This window comes from Artibeus jamaicensis, unplaced genomic scaffold (genome assembly GCF_021234435.1).
Source record: "Artibeus jamaicensis isolate MK-2021 breed Jamaican fruit bat unplaced genomic scaffold, CSHL_Jam_final scaffold_1964, whole genome shotgun sequence".
Lineage (NCBI taxonomy): Eukaryota > Metazoa > Chordata > Mammalia > Chiroptera > Phyllostomidae > Artibeus > Artibeus jamaicensis.
Window position 1 is genome coordinate 8,970,213 of NW_026522030.1, and position 14,549 is coordinate 8,984,761.

At 41.5% G+C, this 14,549-nt stretch overlaps 1 protein-coding gene and 1 pseudogene across 3 annotated transcripts in view; one reads left to right on the top strand and one right to left on the bottom strand.

Moving 5' to 3' along the window:
- ECPAS (Ecm29 proteasome adaptor and scaffold) overlaps nucleotides 1–14,549 on the top strand; it is a 97,507-nt gene that overhangs the window by 73,882 nt on the left and 9,076 nt on the right. For all 3 annotated transcript variants that reach the window (XM_053656098.1, XM_053656099.1, XM_053656100.1), the window contains 14 exons: nucleotides 2,389–2,468; nucleotides 3,078–3,183; nucleotides 4,148–4,195; nucleotides 4,889–5,010; nucleotides 6,781–6,931; nucleotides 8,685–8,750; nucleotides 9,913–10,002; nucleotides 11,033–11,099; nucleotides 11,661–11,752; nucleotides 11,833–11,899; nucleotides 12,184–12,375; nucleotides 12,951–13,159; nucleotides 13,960–14,003; nucleotides 14,097–14,289. In XM_053656098.1, coding sequence (XP_053512073.1) covers nucleotides 2,389–2,468; nucleotides 3,078–3,183; nucleotides 4,148–4,195; nucleotides 4,889–5,010; nucleotides 6,781–6,931; nucleotides 8,685–8,750; nucleotides 9,913–10,002; nucleotides 11,033–11,099; nucleotides 11,661–11,752; nucleotides 11,833–11,899; nucleotides 12,184–12,375; nucleotides 12,951–13,159; nucleotides 13,960–14,003; nucleotides 14,097–14,289 — 1,527 coding nt within the window. The remainder of the gene's footprint in view (nucleotides 1–2,388; nucleotides 2,469–3,077; nucleotides 3,184–4,147; nucleotides 4,196–4,888; nucleotides 5,011–6,780; nucleotides 6,932–8,684; nucleotides 8,751–9,912; nucleotides 10,003–11,032; nucleotides 11,100–11,660; nucleotides 11,753–11,832; nucleotides 11,900–12,183; nucleotides 12,376–12,950; nucleotides 13,160–13,959; nucleotides 14,004–14,096; nucleotides 14,290–14,549) is intronic.
- Nucleotides 11,840–12,052, bottom strand: LOC119054803 (uncharacterized; annotated as a pseudogene).

Below are 14,549 nucleotides of genomic sequence, written 5' to 3' on the forward strand. Positions count from 1 at the left end.
AGTGGGGCTCGGCTCCAGCCTTCACGGGGTTAACTCAGTTGAGGTCATAGGCCAGGAAGCAGCTGGTTACCACGTGTGGCTTTTCTCTCTTGGTTTTCTTTCTTTCTTTTTTTTTTTTAGGCAAAATGTATATACATTTTATTTTAGAAAAAATACAAACAACTAATAAAAATATGAAAAGATTTCTAACCTCACTGATATTCAGGAAAATGTTTACCAAAGTGGTATTAACATATGAGCTTTGGCCATTCAGATTGGCAGATATAAAGGAGAATGGTAAAAGTCAGCATTGGCAAGGATGTACAAAAATGAATTTGTTTATATATTGTTGGTAGGGATACACACTGACGTGATACTTTTTGAGAATTATTGATTAGTATAATGGAAAAATGTTCATGACCTTTTTTATTTTTATTTAAAAAAACATTATTTTATTTTATTAATTATGCCATTACAGTTGTTTTATTCCCCCCTTCATTCCCCTCCACCCTGCCCACCCCTCCCCCACCATCCCCCCCTTTAGTTTATGAGCACATGTCTCAAGTTCTTTAGATTCTATATTTCCCATACTATTCTTGCCCTCCCCCCATCTATTTTCTACCTACCATCTATGCTACTTACTTTCTGTACCTTCTCCCCTGCTCTCCTCCTCCTCCCACTCCCCTGTTGCTAACCCTCCATGAGATCTTCATTTCTGTTTCCACTCCTGATCTAGCTGTCCTTTTAGTTTGCTTTTGTTTTAGGTGTGGTCGTTAATAACTGTGAGTTTGCTGTCCTTTCACTGTTCATATTTTTTATCTTCTTTTTCTTAGATAAGTCCCTTTAACATTTCATATAATAAGGGCTTGGTGATGATCTGGCTGCTTCTTGTACTCTATTCCACTCCTAGGGACTAGGACTTCTCCATTCTAGGCCTGCCTCTGAGTAGCTTTTACTCTCAGCTTTATCATTCTAGGTGAGCTCATGAGTTCCAGGGCATTTACTGTGATGGTTCCCAATCTTATGTTTTGGGCCCAGACAAGATTTGTGCTCCTGACTTGCATGTCTAACAGCTGCTTGTCATTTTAACTTGGATGTTGTTTCAAGATACCATAGACTTAGCATGTCCAGAATAGGACTTGGAAAAACAACCTTCCCTCTCTGTTCTCAGTGTTCATCCGTTTACCCAAGCCAGGAAACGTGGGTGTCATCTTAGATTTTGTCTGTTGTACCCCCATCCTCAGTTGAATCCACTGGCTGTTTATTCTGTTTCCAAAGTATTTCTTGAATCCATTCTCTTCTTTTTCAAATGTTTCCTTGATGAACAGGTTGTCTTCTTTCTCTTTACCTTCCATCATTTAATTACCAGAAGCAACAGTGATTTTTTAAAAATGCAAATTGGACTGTGCCAATTTGGGTTAAAAGCCTTTAGTGGTTTCATAGTTCCTTTTAAATAAATTCCATGATCCTTATTATACCATTTTTAGTCTCTGTACTTGATACATGGCCCTTTCCCTTATCTTGGTCTGATAATAGGTTGAGTGGGTTCCTGTTCATGGCAGTAGGTAGTTAGGGGTCAGCTGGAAGGTTAGTGAGTTTTGTTTGCTCCAGGAGATTATTCGATACCATTGGGTCAGTCAGTATCTCATAGGCCAGGTGGCTTTATAGATCTGAGTTCAGGGCATGCAGCCTATGATCTCCAGTGATTATCATCTCTGTAGGAGTGACAGGTGAAGCCACAGTGTGGGATGAGGTCACTATGGAGAAAGTTTAGAAAGTAGACACAGGGAGACATCATTTTGTTAAATCTTAGCTGAGTTATTTACTTCTCTGTTTCGGTTTTCTTACACAGAAGTGAAGATAACAAACATCTCCTATGAGAGTAAAGGTGGAAAAGCCCTCAGTCTTGAGGTTCTCTGGATCAGCCTAGAAACTGAGTCTGCCATCAGTTTGTCTTTACTAAATTGATAAGTGTCTGTCAAAGGCTTAAAAGGTTAAATTCATCTTTGATTCTGAGCAGTTATAATACTTCTTTATGTGCTAGTCTGTGCACGGTACCAGGGAGGCAAAGAGCAGCGAGACCCTGTCCCTGCCCATGAGGTCCAGTGCAATGGAGCAGCACAGCTATTGTGAGGACTCGTAGGTGCTTTGGGCGGTGCTGGGGGATGCAAAGGAGAGTAGGTCAGTCTTCTCTCTGAAGGCGGTGCTGGGCTTGAGGAGCAGCTTTGTGTTTTGGGATGAGTAGTCCGACAGCTGTCGGTAACTGAAGTGGGAAGAGAGTCGTGGGCCGAGAGGTCTAGAGAGCTGCTCGGGCTGTTACGTGCAGAAACACGGTCAGGTGGCTCAGAGATGAGTGATTGGATTTTGATAGATTTTGCATTTTAAATTTTACCATTTTGCTTTTATTAGGTGGATAAATATTTAAAGGAAATTCTTCAAGATTTGATAAAGAATCTTACCAGTAATATGTGGCGAGTTCGAGAATCCAGGTACTGTTTTCGGAAATACAAAACTAGTTAAATGCAGCTGCATTTCTTCAACTTTCAAAGTTTTATACTTTGTGCCAAAGGGGTATATTAAATTCAATTTAAATTCCGCATATTTCTGGTTGGGTTAGGCAGTTATTGTTAATTTAACTATTTAAACTATAGTCAGTGGTTTTCCTAAGATGTCTTAGTTTTTGTAAGTGTGAAGTTAGAGCAGTAGAACATCACTTGTTAACTTGGTAGACGTCAAGACTCTATATACTCCCATGACTTTGTCAGGGGAGGGTTTATGTGCACACGCGTAATTTATATTTATTTCCATTGCGACGTGCTTGGCAGGGTGCTAAGTCCCAGGGTGCACTGGTAAGGAAAAGATGAAGTGTCATCTCAAAGAGATGTCTTACACCGACGGGGAAGAGACATTGGATGACTGTTCATGCTCCGTGTCTGTGGAGTATCTGAGGCACCGAGGAGACATTCGTCATCGTTGTCTCGGGTGGGGTCAGGGCCGGAATATGGGCGGAGTCCATGTTCTTGTTGGATGTGAATGTTTCAGAGTAAACCATTGGGCTTTCTCTATTATATCTTTGAAACCAAATTGTTTACTTTCAGCTGTTTAGCTCTGAATGATTTATTGAGAGGACGACCCCTAGATGACATCATTGATACACTTCCAGAAATCTGGGAAACTCTTTTTAGAGTACAAGACGATATAAAGGTAAAATCTGCACTTATTTATAGAGTAGCTTAAGCTGAAATTGTTAAAATACGTGTGATAATATATTTTAGAATTCAATATCCAAGTAATTTTTAAAGACTGAAAATTCTGACTGGACTGGTGTGGCTCAGTGGGTTGAGCTCCAACCAGTGAACCAAAAGGTCGCCAGTTCGATTTCCTGTCAGGGCACACGCCTGGGTTGCGGGCCGGGTCCCCGGCTGGGAGTGTGTGAGAGGCGCCGCGGGTTGGTGTTGCTCTCACTCATCAACGTTTCTCTCCCTCTCTCTCTCCTTCCCTTCTCTTCTCTCTGAAAATAAATAGAATCTTAAAAAGACTGCAAATTCTCCCCGAAGTTTCAGTCTCGATGTGCCTGTGAATTTGCAGGGTTGGCTATCTTCAGATTTAAATTGAATTGACTTTAAAAAAAAATGGCTACTGCCTTTTTGTTCAATAGAGATCTCACGTTGCTATTGATTAGGGACAAATAAAAGTTTAGAAATAACCCAGAATCAGTTTACGAAATTGGATGAATTATTCCCAAATAATATGACCAGTTCCTTTTCATTTTTAATTTAACTTAATCTAAATTTTAGAAATTTCGATATCTTACCATTAAAATTAGGCATTTCACTTTTGCCTTTCTTTTTGTTTGTCCATTAGAGATTTTTAAAAGTCTGTTAGAATCCTCACAAAAATCTTTACATTCGTTTTTATAACGCACTTAGTTTCTAAACTGTTTACGTAACAGCCATGTTTTGGTCAGGTCAAAATAGGCCATAACCTAATTCATGTTATGTACGCAGCATGGTAATGTGTTCCGTGATGGGTAAAGAGCCTCATGAAACACTGTTTTCTTACTCAATGTCAAGTGGGACTTTCCACCGATCTGTGTAGAGTCAGAGGCAGTTACTGTGCATTGTGGGAGAAACTAACTCTTATGATGCCAAACTCTTCTCATTTTTAGGAGTCTGTACGAAAAGCAGCAGAACTAGCTCTGAAAACTCTGAGCAAGGTGAACACTCTTATCTTATATTGGGGGCGAAGTGGGGCAGGGTTCTAAGTGTCCATGACAATCACTTACTTTTCATCACACAATGCCATTCAATTGCGGTGGGGTTGGTATCATGTTATAGCTCACCGTGCTGATGATGAGTGTAACGCTGGGCGCTACAACACTAGACATCGCCTATTAGTATTTTTTAACAATGTGGATCTGTGTTTTTTAAAATAGCTTTCTCGGGTCTTTATATAAGATGTGACTTTTATTTGACCCTGAAGAACACATTACTCATTTAGATTAAGCAACATCTGTCTTTTCTCTTTATTATTGCCATGTTTATGTGTTAATCTGGCTTTCATATTTATGAGGTTGGCAAGCTTTTTGAAACTAGTTTCCCCTTTGAACCGATTTTGTGATACATTCTAGGGCATGTTGTCGAGCGCTTTCTTATTAACTTTCCCATTTCATCTTCAGTAGTTTCCCGTTTCACAAGTTGAAGACCAAAGCTTGGAAAGTAGAGTTGCATGACCAGGTTTTCCATCAGGTTGTTGGTAGACACAGGACTCATTCCCAGATCTCATGCTTCTGTTTCTTTCTGTAGTGTCATAGAAAGTGGATTCACTCATCCTTTTCTATGGATGTGGGAAGTAGGAAGTGTTGGGTCAGAGGTCAGTCTCACTAATTTCCGTACTCTTTGTGTGTGAGGTTTGTGTGAAAATGTGTGACCCTGCCAAAGGAGCAGCTGGCCAGAGAACCGTCGCTGCCCTTCTGCCTTGCCTTCTGGACAAAGGAATGATGAGTCCTGTGACAGAAGTTCGATCCCTCAGGTGTGAGTCCGCTGATGAAATGAGTATGCTGCATTTAGTCAGCTCCTAACCAGTTAGCGGAGTCGCGTTTCTTCGAATGTTAGATTTGAAAGTATGGAAACTGAGTCCAGATAACCCAGGAACGAGCATTTGTTAAAAGGCCTAGAACATTTTCACAAAAACATTCTCATGGGAACCTTGCTTTTGACCAGCATTTGGCCACTGGGTCTCAACCTGGAGGGGAGCGTTTTTAAGAAAATTTCATCGGCCTCTGTGCCCAGTGAGCACATCTCCCTGTTATGCCATAGTCCTTGGGAGCTGGCTTGTTGGGTGTGCGGCTTAGTCATATGTAGTGCTTACTGGGTTTAAAATAAACTGTTTACCGCCCACAGTAACTAAATATTTAAAGACTGTGCTCACGTTTAGTTATATATGGACATTTTAAGTTAAAGTCAACTGAGAAGGATTCTAGTTTGTATTTTTTGTTTCTAAACTAGAATACTATCTAGGAAGTTTATTCAATTTTTATTTCATTCTTAAAATTAGATCAAATTAATAGTACCAACAGTATTCCATAGTAACTAAGTACTTGATGTTGCAGAGTTCTTTTTAGAAGGACTGACTTAGCAAATGCAAAGGAGTGATAAAATCAGGATGTCATCGCTTGGCTATCCTCAGTGGAGTGGTCTAGGTAATGATCATTAGTGATTCCTAAATCCACTGGTAAAGGGCTGATGGGGAGCTGTATAATGGAAGGTTCAGGCTCACCAATTGGTGGACTCGAGTCCACCAATCACTCTTAACAGCAAAAAAAAAAAAGGAGCAGTCCTTACATGCATTCTGGTGTGACAGAGCAGGACATGTACAGCACTGCCTGTGACAGACTCTTGTTTTTAAAAAATTGAACCTGAACTTGAGTTAGCCTGCAGATCTATGCAAGAGACAAAGGAGGAACATGTTAGATGAAATTATCAGGATACAATTGATGAGGACAAAAAAATGAGAAGAGCCCTGGCTGGTGTAGCTCAGTGGATTGAGCGCAGGTCTGCGAACCAGAGGATCGCGGTTCAATTCCCAGTCAGGGCACATGCCTGGGTTGCAAGCCAGTTCCCTGCAGGCCACTTCCCAGCAGGGGATGCACTAGAGGCAACCATACATTGATGTTTCTCTCCCTTTCTCCTTCCCCTCTAAAGATAGATAAATAAATAAATAAATAAATAAATAAATAAATAAATATTTTTAAAAAATGAGAAGAAAAAAGACTCAAGAAATGTAGTAAATTGCCATGTGTGGATGGACCCTGGATTCAATTACAACAAACACTTAAACACAGTTGTGAAACAGGGAAATTTGGATGTTAGGTGATATGAAAAAAGTTCTTAATAGTTTTAAAGTATGAATAGGTATTTTGGTTCTGATGAAGTGTCCTTGCCTCTTACTGATACACACTGAAGTTTAGTTAGAGGATGTGCTTCAAAATAATATAATGGCAGGAGAAAAAGTATGACTATGTGTGTTATGGTAGAGGTATAAATGAAATATAACAGGCCAGAGGTTGCTAGTTGTTGATCTGAGTGGAGAATACATAGAATTTAACTTAAGATTTTTCTACACTTTCATTTTCATGTGGAAATTTCTATAATATAGAGTTAAAAAAATAGTGCTAAGACCAAGCACTGTGACCAAGTGAGTATATTCCAGAATTCAGTAAACTGCAAGACACCCTCATGAGTAGATTTGTCAGGCTTATTGTTATTGTTAAAAGGTCTCTGCGTTCCCTGTTGCCTATAGCATCAACACCCTGGTGAAGATCAGCAAAAGTGCGGGAGCCATGTTGAAACCACATGCACCGAAACTCATCCCGGCTCTGCTGGAGTCCTTAAGTGTATTGGAACCCCAAGTTCTCAATTACTTGAGTCTCCGTGCTACAGAGCAGGAAAAGGTGAGTTGATGGCATGGGCATTTTGGTAGGTATGAAGGAAGAGCCCTGTTAAGGTCCTGGGGTCCGTCTGAACCACCCTTCCGTTGTCCTTAGAGACTGCTAATGACTGAACGATGCTTTCCCCGCTTTTGAAACAGCTCGATTACTGTCACCACCTGGGGTGTTTTTTACAGGGGTGGGTGGGGGGAGGGCTCGCACACTGTTCTGTGAGTCAGATGAAAATGACACTTTCACCCCAAAATATGCATTGACCATTATTTAAGGTTTTTGTACATGTTTGTTTACATTTTAGGGCTTGGGTTTATATTCTCAGAGTCCGTTTATGGACCACTCCTACCCTACAAGTGAAGAGTATTTGTACCTAGACTTTGGCATAATCTAAAATTATTCTGCTTTTTAGATATATTGTAGTTTAAAAAAATTAAGAGTTTGTAAAATTTTTCAGATGAACCCTATTTATTGTGCAAAATTAAAACAACGCAGAGGAGAAAGCGATTCCCCAGGTGTCCGTCCTCCCTCCCCCTGAGGAGTGTTTCCTGGGGCGCATCACTGTCAGCAGTGTCCTGGGTCGGGAGGTTCCAAATTCTTTTGTAGCGGGGGGGCTACAAAACTAAACAAAAACGCTAATCTTAAAATAGAGTCAGACCATGAATGTTGTTCTGCAACTTGCAGACCAGCATGATATTGGCATTAACAATGTCATGTCTGTATAGATCTATTTCATTCTTTTTAACGCATGCCTACTGATCTACAGGGAGGTGATTTTGAACTTTTGTAGGAGAGATTTTTGTGGCATCAAAGGTTTTGAATGTTCTATTTCCTCGATATCTTAAAGCCAACATTGAATAATACCAGTCCGATAAGGAAGAGTCACTGTTCTGGGTTCCACTTTCTTGTTGGTCGTGTTGCCCACGGTCTCTTCACACTGTGTTAGCCGTGTTCGTTTCGTCTTCGAACTGTGTTTCTGTTCCATGCCTGGTGTTGTACTTGCGTATGTTTTTATATTTGTCTTTGTTTATTAGGACTGTCAAACCTGTGTCATACAGACTGTACATTTTTTTTTATCAGTTTACTGACTTAACTTGCCTACACTGTTCTAATAACTTATTCTCTTTCCCCTTTGCCTCCAACATCGCTGTTTCTCCTCCGTTCTTTGGGCAGTAATCTTGTCCCCTCCGTGGTTCCCCAGCCTTTTGGGCGTTGTGAAATAGGAAGTATAAATTCCAGTGAGGATTTTGCAGCCCCGGGCAGGCCCCTTCTCCACACCCTTTTCTTCTTGTTCTGTCGGGTAGTGGTAACCTCTCCTACCGCACAGCTGGGAGACTGAAACACTCTGATAAATGTGAAGGCCCTGCACAGAGATCAAGCAGTGAAATGTATGAGTTGTTTTGTTGCTTAGACACATTTTTTTTAAAACCATAGAAATTTATTTAGTCTACTCGTTTATTTAGTGGATGGGAGAACCTGAGGCTCAAGAAGTCTCGACGCCTTGCTCAGAGCCACCCTATGTTAATTTCTGATGACAGTTAACGTCTAACTGTTGTCTGAATTTCTCAGCTGTAGTGAGATGCTGCCTCTGCAGGTAAATGGTTGGGTTAGGTCAAAAGAAATTAGAGCTGGACTTATGTTTGACTGTGTTATGTATATTATTATAAAAAAGGTTCTTCGATTTGGCAGAAAGCCTTTTTTGGGAGTGTGTGGAGGTTCTTCTGAGTTCACTGAGTGCACTGAGTGACTTCGTTTGTGTCCCCAGGCTGCGATGGACAGTGCCCGGCTCAGCGCTGCCAGGTCCTCCCCCATGATGGAGACGATCAACATGGTCAGTGCCCGGTGTGACAGGAAAGCGCACGTGTGTTCGCTTACCTTCGAGTGTGATGTTCAGAGTCTTCCGGTCCCATTAAATGAAACAGAAATGGAAGAGATGAGTCAAGCAGCCATTGTGACTTCAGTTTTCTCTTAGTATAATTATTTCTTTTTCGATCTTGACTAAATGGAGACAATAATTTTTCAAGTAATAGAATCCATTAGTCCAGAGTTGTGTTATAGGAGAACATCTATTAAAAGATTTCTGTATAGATCTACAAGTCTTTTGTCCCATTGAGCAAGATTCGGATTTTTGTCTCTGCCTGAGCATTGTTTTGGGGAGGATGCAGGACAGTGCAGGCTGGACGTGCTCAGCGAAGCAGGCAGCATAAGGCAGGGGAAGGGAATTGAGCGATATTCTTATGTTTTTTTAGTCATGGGAAGGGACTTGCAGAAAAGAGCTGCTTGGCACCGAGTCTCTAAGTTCCCGGACTCTTGGACCAGGAGTTGCTAAAGTCGCTAAAGTTGACTCTGCTGTGCATACCCTGGAGTGGTTAGCCAAGAGTGTCCGAGCCACCGGGAATTGTTTTGCTAAGCAGATTACAAGGCTGGAGAAAAGAAGTACATGTTTTTTTACTGCTTACTGGCAGACCGTCACCAGAGTTTGGTCTAAGAATGTTTTGTCTTAGGGGGGAAAAGAAAGCTTAAAGAAATAGAAATAGTTAGCAAACACCTCGGAGATGTGCTCATTAATAATATAGTTCATTGCATTTTTCAAAAAATGTAGCATAGGAACTTCTGCTCAGAAATTGGCTTTAATAAAGGTGGTGGTAGGGTGGGCCCACCAAGGCTGTTTTAATCCAGGTCTCCTACACTAAACTTGGATTGATGGAGTCAGTCGGTCCTGGGAGATCCTTTTCTCTGGGATAATTATTATTTATTTTCTCTTTTAGAAAGTCAGTGTTTTTCATTATTTTTGTTTTGTTTTTAATGTTGAACCACTAATGAATGATTTTTATGCATAGTACAGTTGTAGTTTTCACATTGAAATTAGAGCAAAATCAACTTCATGTCAAATCCAGAGGGTACATACCTGATATGGGCTGTTTTAAATTGAAGATGTGGTGTGGACTTAATTATTCGCTAAAATTAACTTTCTATTTACTCTTTTCCAAAAGTGCCTGCAATATCTTGATGTGTCAGTGCTCGGTGAGCTGGTTCCTAGATTATGTGAACTAATCAGAAGTGGTGTAGGTCTTGGAACCAAGGTAAGTAAGTGTATTTTTCACAAGGATAATTTTCATTTGGTTAGGCCCCCCAAATACAGTAGCCATCATGTTTGAAATTCATATTTGTTAAAACAAAACCTGATATTGTAAATTAACCAGTTTGTTTTTATGGCTGCACTAGTAGGTTAAAACATGGAACTCATTCAAAACATGAAGCATGTGACTTAATAAATACCGTCTCACTTTTTTAGTGGAGTCATTCCTGCCCCCTGTACCTGCCTCTGGGTTCTGGCTCATCGTCATCGGGGCCCGGTTGTTTTGGGGGGCGGTTTTCACACAGGCTCAGCAGGCGTTTGGAGAGGAGAAACGTCTTTCCAGGATTTTTCAAGGGTCAGAACCTACCCTTGCACTTTAAAAAACAAACAACTCACTTTTTATTCTCCCAACAAAATTAACACTTGATTGTATTTAAAAACTTTAGCATTTATAGATCAGGAGAAAGTTAAAAAAACTGTCCTAAGTCTACTACCCAGAGGCAATTGCTGTTAAGACTTTGAAGTGTTTCCTTCCGGTCTCTCATTTGTGCGTGTGTCCTCTGCACTGTGCTCTTTAATGGCCACGTGATACTCTGCTGTGTGGCTGTGACATTGTTTATTTTAGTCCATCAAGGAGCATCCGTTTGTTTTCAGCCTTTTTGGTGCTAAGTAAGGCACTGTGATGAATCTCTTGGACACATCGGAAGCTGTTTCTTTCGGCTGAGTTTCTAGAACTGGAAATGTTAGAACGAGGATGGACGAGAGGAGGACATGCTGCCCCCCCAAAAGATCGAACCAGTTTTCTTGCTTAATTGTGTGTAGGCCCGTCTTCCTTCTAGAGGTTTTCCACGAGGTCTCTGCACATCTAGTTTCAAAGCTAAGACTTTCCCCCTTTGTAGATTGAATCTCGGAGGGGCTGTTAGGGTTTGTGTATGTTATATCTTATCTTTAATCTTTGACACCCACCTAAAACAAAGGGTTTGATAGAGCCTGGTGACCACCAAACTCTGACCTTTCCCTTTGTAACCCTGTAGGGAGGCTGTGCCAGTGTCATTGTGTCATTAACTACTCAGTGTCCCCAGGACCTAACACCTTACTCAGGTGAGTTGTCAAAAACCTGTGTGGTGATATTTTTGTACGGCCATGGCCATGTCTTGTTTGACAAGGTTTTAAAAAGAAAAATAATTATCATTCCAACATGCTCGTGATATTGTATACTTTTTCTCCCTCTTTCTTTTTGTATACAAGAAGCAAAGGGTGGTCAAGTTTAGCAAGTCTTCACGGTTTTATAAGAGTTTATTTCTTAGTGGTATAGGAAGGTGAAAGTATCTGCCATCCTATAGAATTTTTTTACTATATAGTTAATTTTACATCAGCATTTTTCTCTTCTTAGATTGGCTCCCAGATGGGCCTAATGAACTTGTATACCTCGCTTTCATTTTTTTTTAACTTTCTTAACAATATTCTAGACACAGTTTAATTTTTAATTTTATATTAAGCAAAAGGAAGCAAATGGATAGCACAGCTATAACATACAAGGGTTCTAAATTACCATGGAATAAATCAGATATTCATTACAGGGTTAAGTTTGTTTTGGCTCTGGGAACAGAGCAGAACATCTGCTCAGCCACGTGTCAGGTTGCTCTCCTTTCTTTCTGGCAGGTAAACTCATGAGTGCTTTGCTCAGCGGCCTGGCAGATCGGAACAGTGTGATTCAGAAATCCTGTGCTTTCGCAATGGGCCACTTAGTTCGGGTGAGTTGAGTTTCTCATTTAGTTAAGTAATTATACTTGGATAATTATAAAGAAATGACAGGGTTGTTTGTTTTTTCCAGACCTCACGGGATAGCAGCACTGAGAAACTCTTGCAGAAGCTCAATGGCTGGTATATGGAGAAAGATGGTACCATTTTTATGTTTATATTTAGATGTTAACAGCCTAATAAAATGATACAAATCAGGTCTTACTCCGTATGATTTTATGCGCTTTGCTAGGAACATTTCTGATAAGAACTAGATACTACACTTGATCTTAGCCAAAAGGCCGAGAAGTGATGCTAGGAACATTTCTGAGTAATTTTACTGTTTTGTTGTGGTGCAGATTGAGCAATAATAGTCTGTTTAGATCCGTTACCACTAAAAACAGTAAGTAGCATAAAGATTGTGGCTTTTTCTGCTTCCCTTCAGAACCCATCTACAAGACCTCATGTGCTCTGACTGTCCACGCTATTGGGCGGTACAGCCCCGACGTGTTGAAGAACCACGCCAAAGAAGTGCTGCCGCTGGCATTTCTCGGCATGCACGAGGTCGCGGACGAGGAGAAATCAGAAAAGGAGGACTGTAACCTGTGGACCGAGGTGTGGCAGGAGAACGTGCCTGGTCAGTGAACAGTGCCTGTGAATTACACCTGTTCCTCAAGAACCACAGCTGGAGTTTTTCACTCATTTTTAATTCGTCAACTCCCGCAGTTACTTTCCTAGGACCGTCGTAGCATGTGTCCTATTTGGTTTTGAGCCCCTCTCACCATTGCTGAGTTGTTGAGGTCGCACTCAGAGCTCTGCTCTTTCCTCCCTCATTGCTGCCTGGGCAAGAGGAGAAATTGCCCCAGCCAAGTCGAGTTTCACTTACTTTAATTGAGTGAGCTGTGATTTCATGATATGTTGCCTTAGAGTATTGTTTAGAGTAGTCTCATTTTTCTTTTTTTTTTTTTACCTTGATGCATATCAGTGAATGAGGACCATTGGCCTGACACGCTTGTGGACACACCCAAGTTCATAAAGTCCTGCTGTCGTGAAGATTCCTCACACAGCACCCACCTCCTCTCCCTTTTAAAGAGTGGTATAATGTAACCATTGAGAATCAGTGCTTAGAAAAGAAAAATGAGGGTGTTTTTTTCTTTTCTTTTTTCTTTTTGTCACTTTAAAGTTGATTTAATTTTGCTTCTTATAACCTAGGTTCCTTTGGTGGCATCCGGCTATACCTGCAGGAGTTGATTACTATTACCCAGAAGGCTTTACAGTCTCAGTCCTGGAAAATGAAAGCCCAGGGTGCAGTTGCCATGGCATCTATTGCAAAACAAACCAGCTCCCTGGTACCTCCATATCTGGGAATGATACTGACCGCGTTACTGCAAGGCCTCGCTGGAAGAACGTGGGCAGGGAAGGTAAAGGGACCGTTCATGCCCAGTTAAATTTGGGGTACCCTTAAAGGATTATGACTGCAGCTTTCATTTCCTGCAAGATTTAGAATCCGCTTTTGTGGGACATCTGATGGGTTGATTTTCTAGCCAGTGGGAAACACTGGGCGAGCTTTGTGTGATTAGGTAATGATACTATTTCATTAAAGTGCAACCCTGTGTCCTGAGTGTTGCACAGTAATGCTGGAGATTGACTTTTACTTATCACATTCAGCTTTTAAGATAAGTCCTAACCCAGCGGCCACCCTTTTGTACCTGGTGACCTTACACACCGATCAGGATTGGGCATATGTGACACTGAGTAGCATGATGAGCTGTCCAGACCTGGACCTGAGAATGCCCATCTCTGGGACCCGTGAAGTAGTAACAGGCGTGTTTTTACACAGGTGATGGTATACATGCTCAGCAGGGAAAATGGGATCGTGGCAGCGTGTGACAACCTGCTGGACATTGTAAAGTCCGTGGTAGCCAGTGAAGCCTGTAGAAGAAGGGCTGGGCTCGGGGTCGGTCAGAGGTTGTTCTAATTCCATGGTCGACACTTCTGCCTGTGTGACCTCGGGCAAGTCAGTTCTCTGGGCTTTATGAAATGGCAGTTATTCTGTTTCCGTGGATGTGCTTATTAAACAGTAAAGAGCTTGAAGATAAGATGACTCCAGTCAGTTTTTGTTGGTGTAGTTATTAAATTGTAGGTAATTGTGGTCATAATACAGAGAATGTAAACGACGCCTGTGCGCTTCATAGCGTTCTGTCATTTTCTGACCCTTTAGGAAGAACTGTTGAAAGCCATTGCCTGTGTGGTGACAGCTTGCAGGTAAATGTTTTTTCAGTGAAGATGCCATTTCTTAAATTGAACGCAAAAGCTGTGGCTCTTACTAACTGCCGGTGCTTTTGTACGGACCCGTAGTGCAGAGCTGGAAAAGCCGGTGCCCAATCAGCCCAGCACGAGTGAAATTGTCCAAGCCGTCCTGAAGGAGTGTTGCAAAGAGAATCCCAAATACAAGATCGTGGCCATCAGCTCTGCCGCGGACGTCTTGAAGGCCACCAAAGAGGACAGGTTCCGGGAGTTTTCTGACATTGTCATACCTCTCATCAAGAAGGTAACGACTGCCCGTCTCTGTCCTCGCAGGTCTGCCCTATACTTTAAAAATGAAAAAGAAGAGAAGAGATTTTCCTGTGTCCTGTTTGCATAATTTATTTTAGGGTTAGTGTAGCTGCAAATAGCAGAAAGCCATTGTCCTCATGGTCCACAGTGGGTCTACATCCCAGCCAGGCGACCGCAGAGGAGATGAAGAAAGGGTGAGGGATCGAAGCGGGCCCGTCCGTTCCTTCTCAAGGAGAGTTCCTGGGAACCGCCACG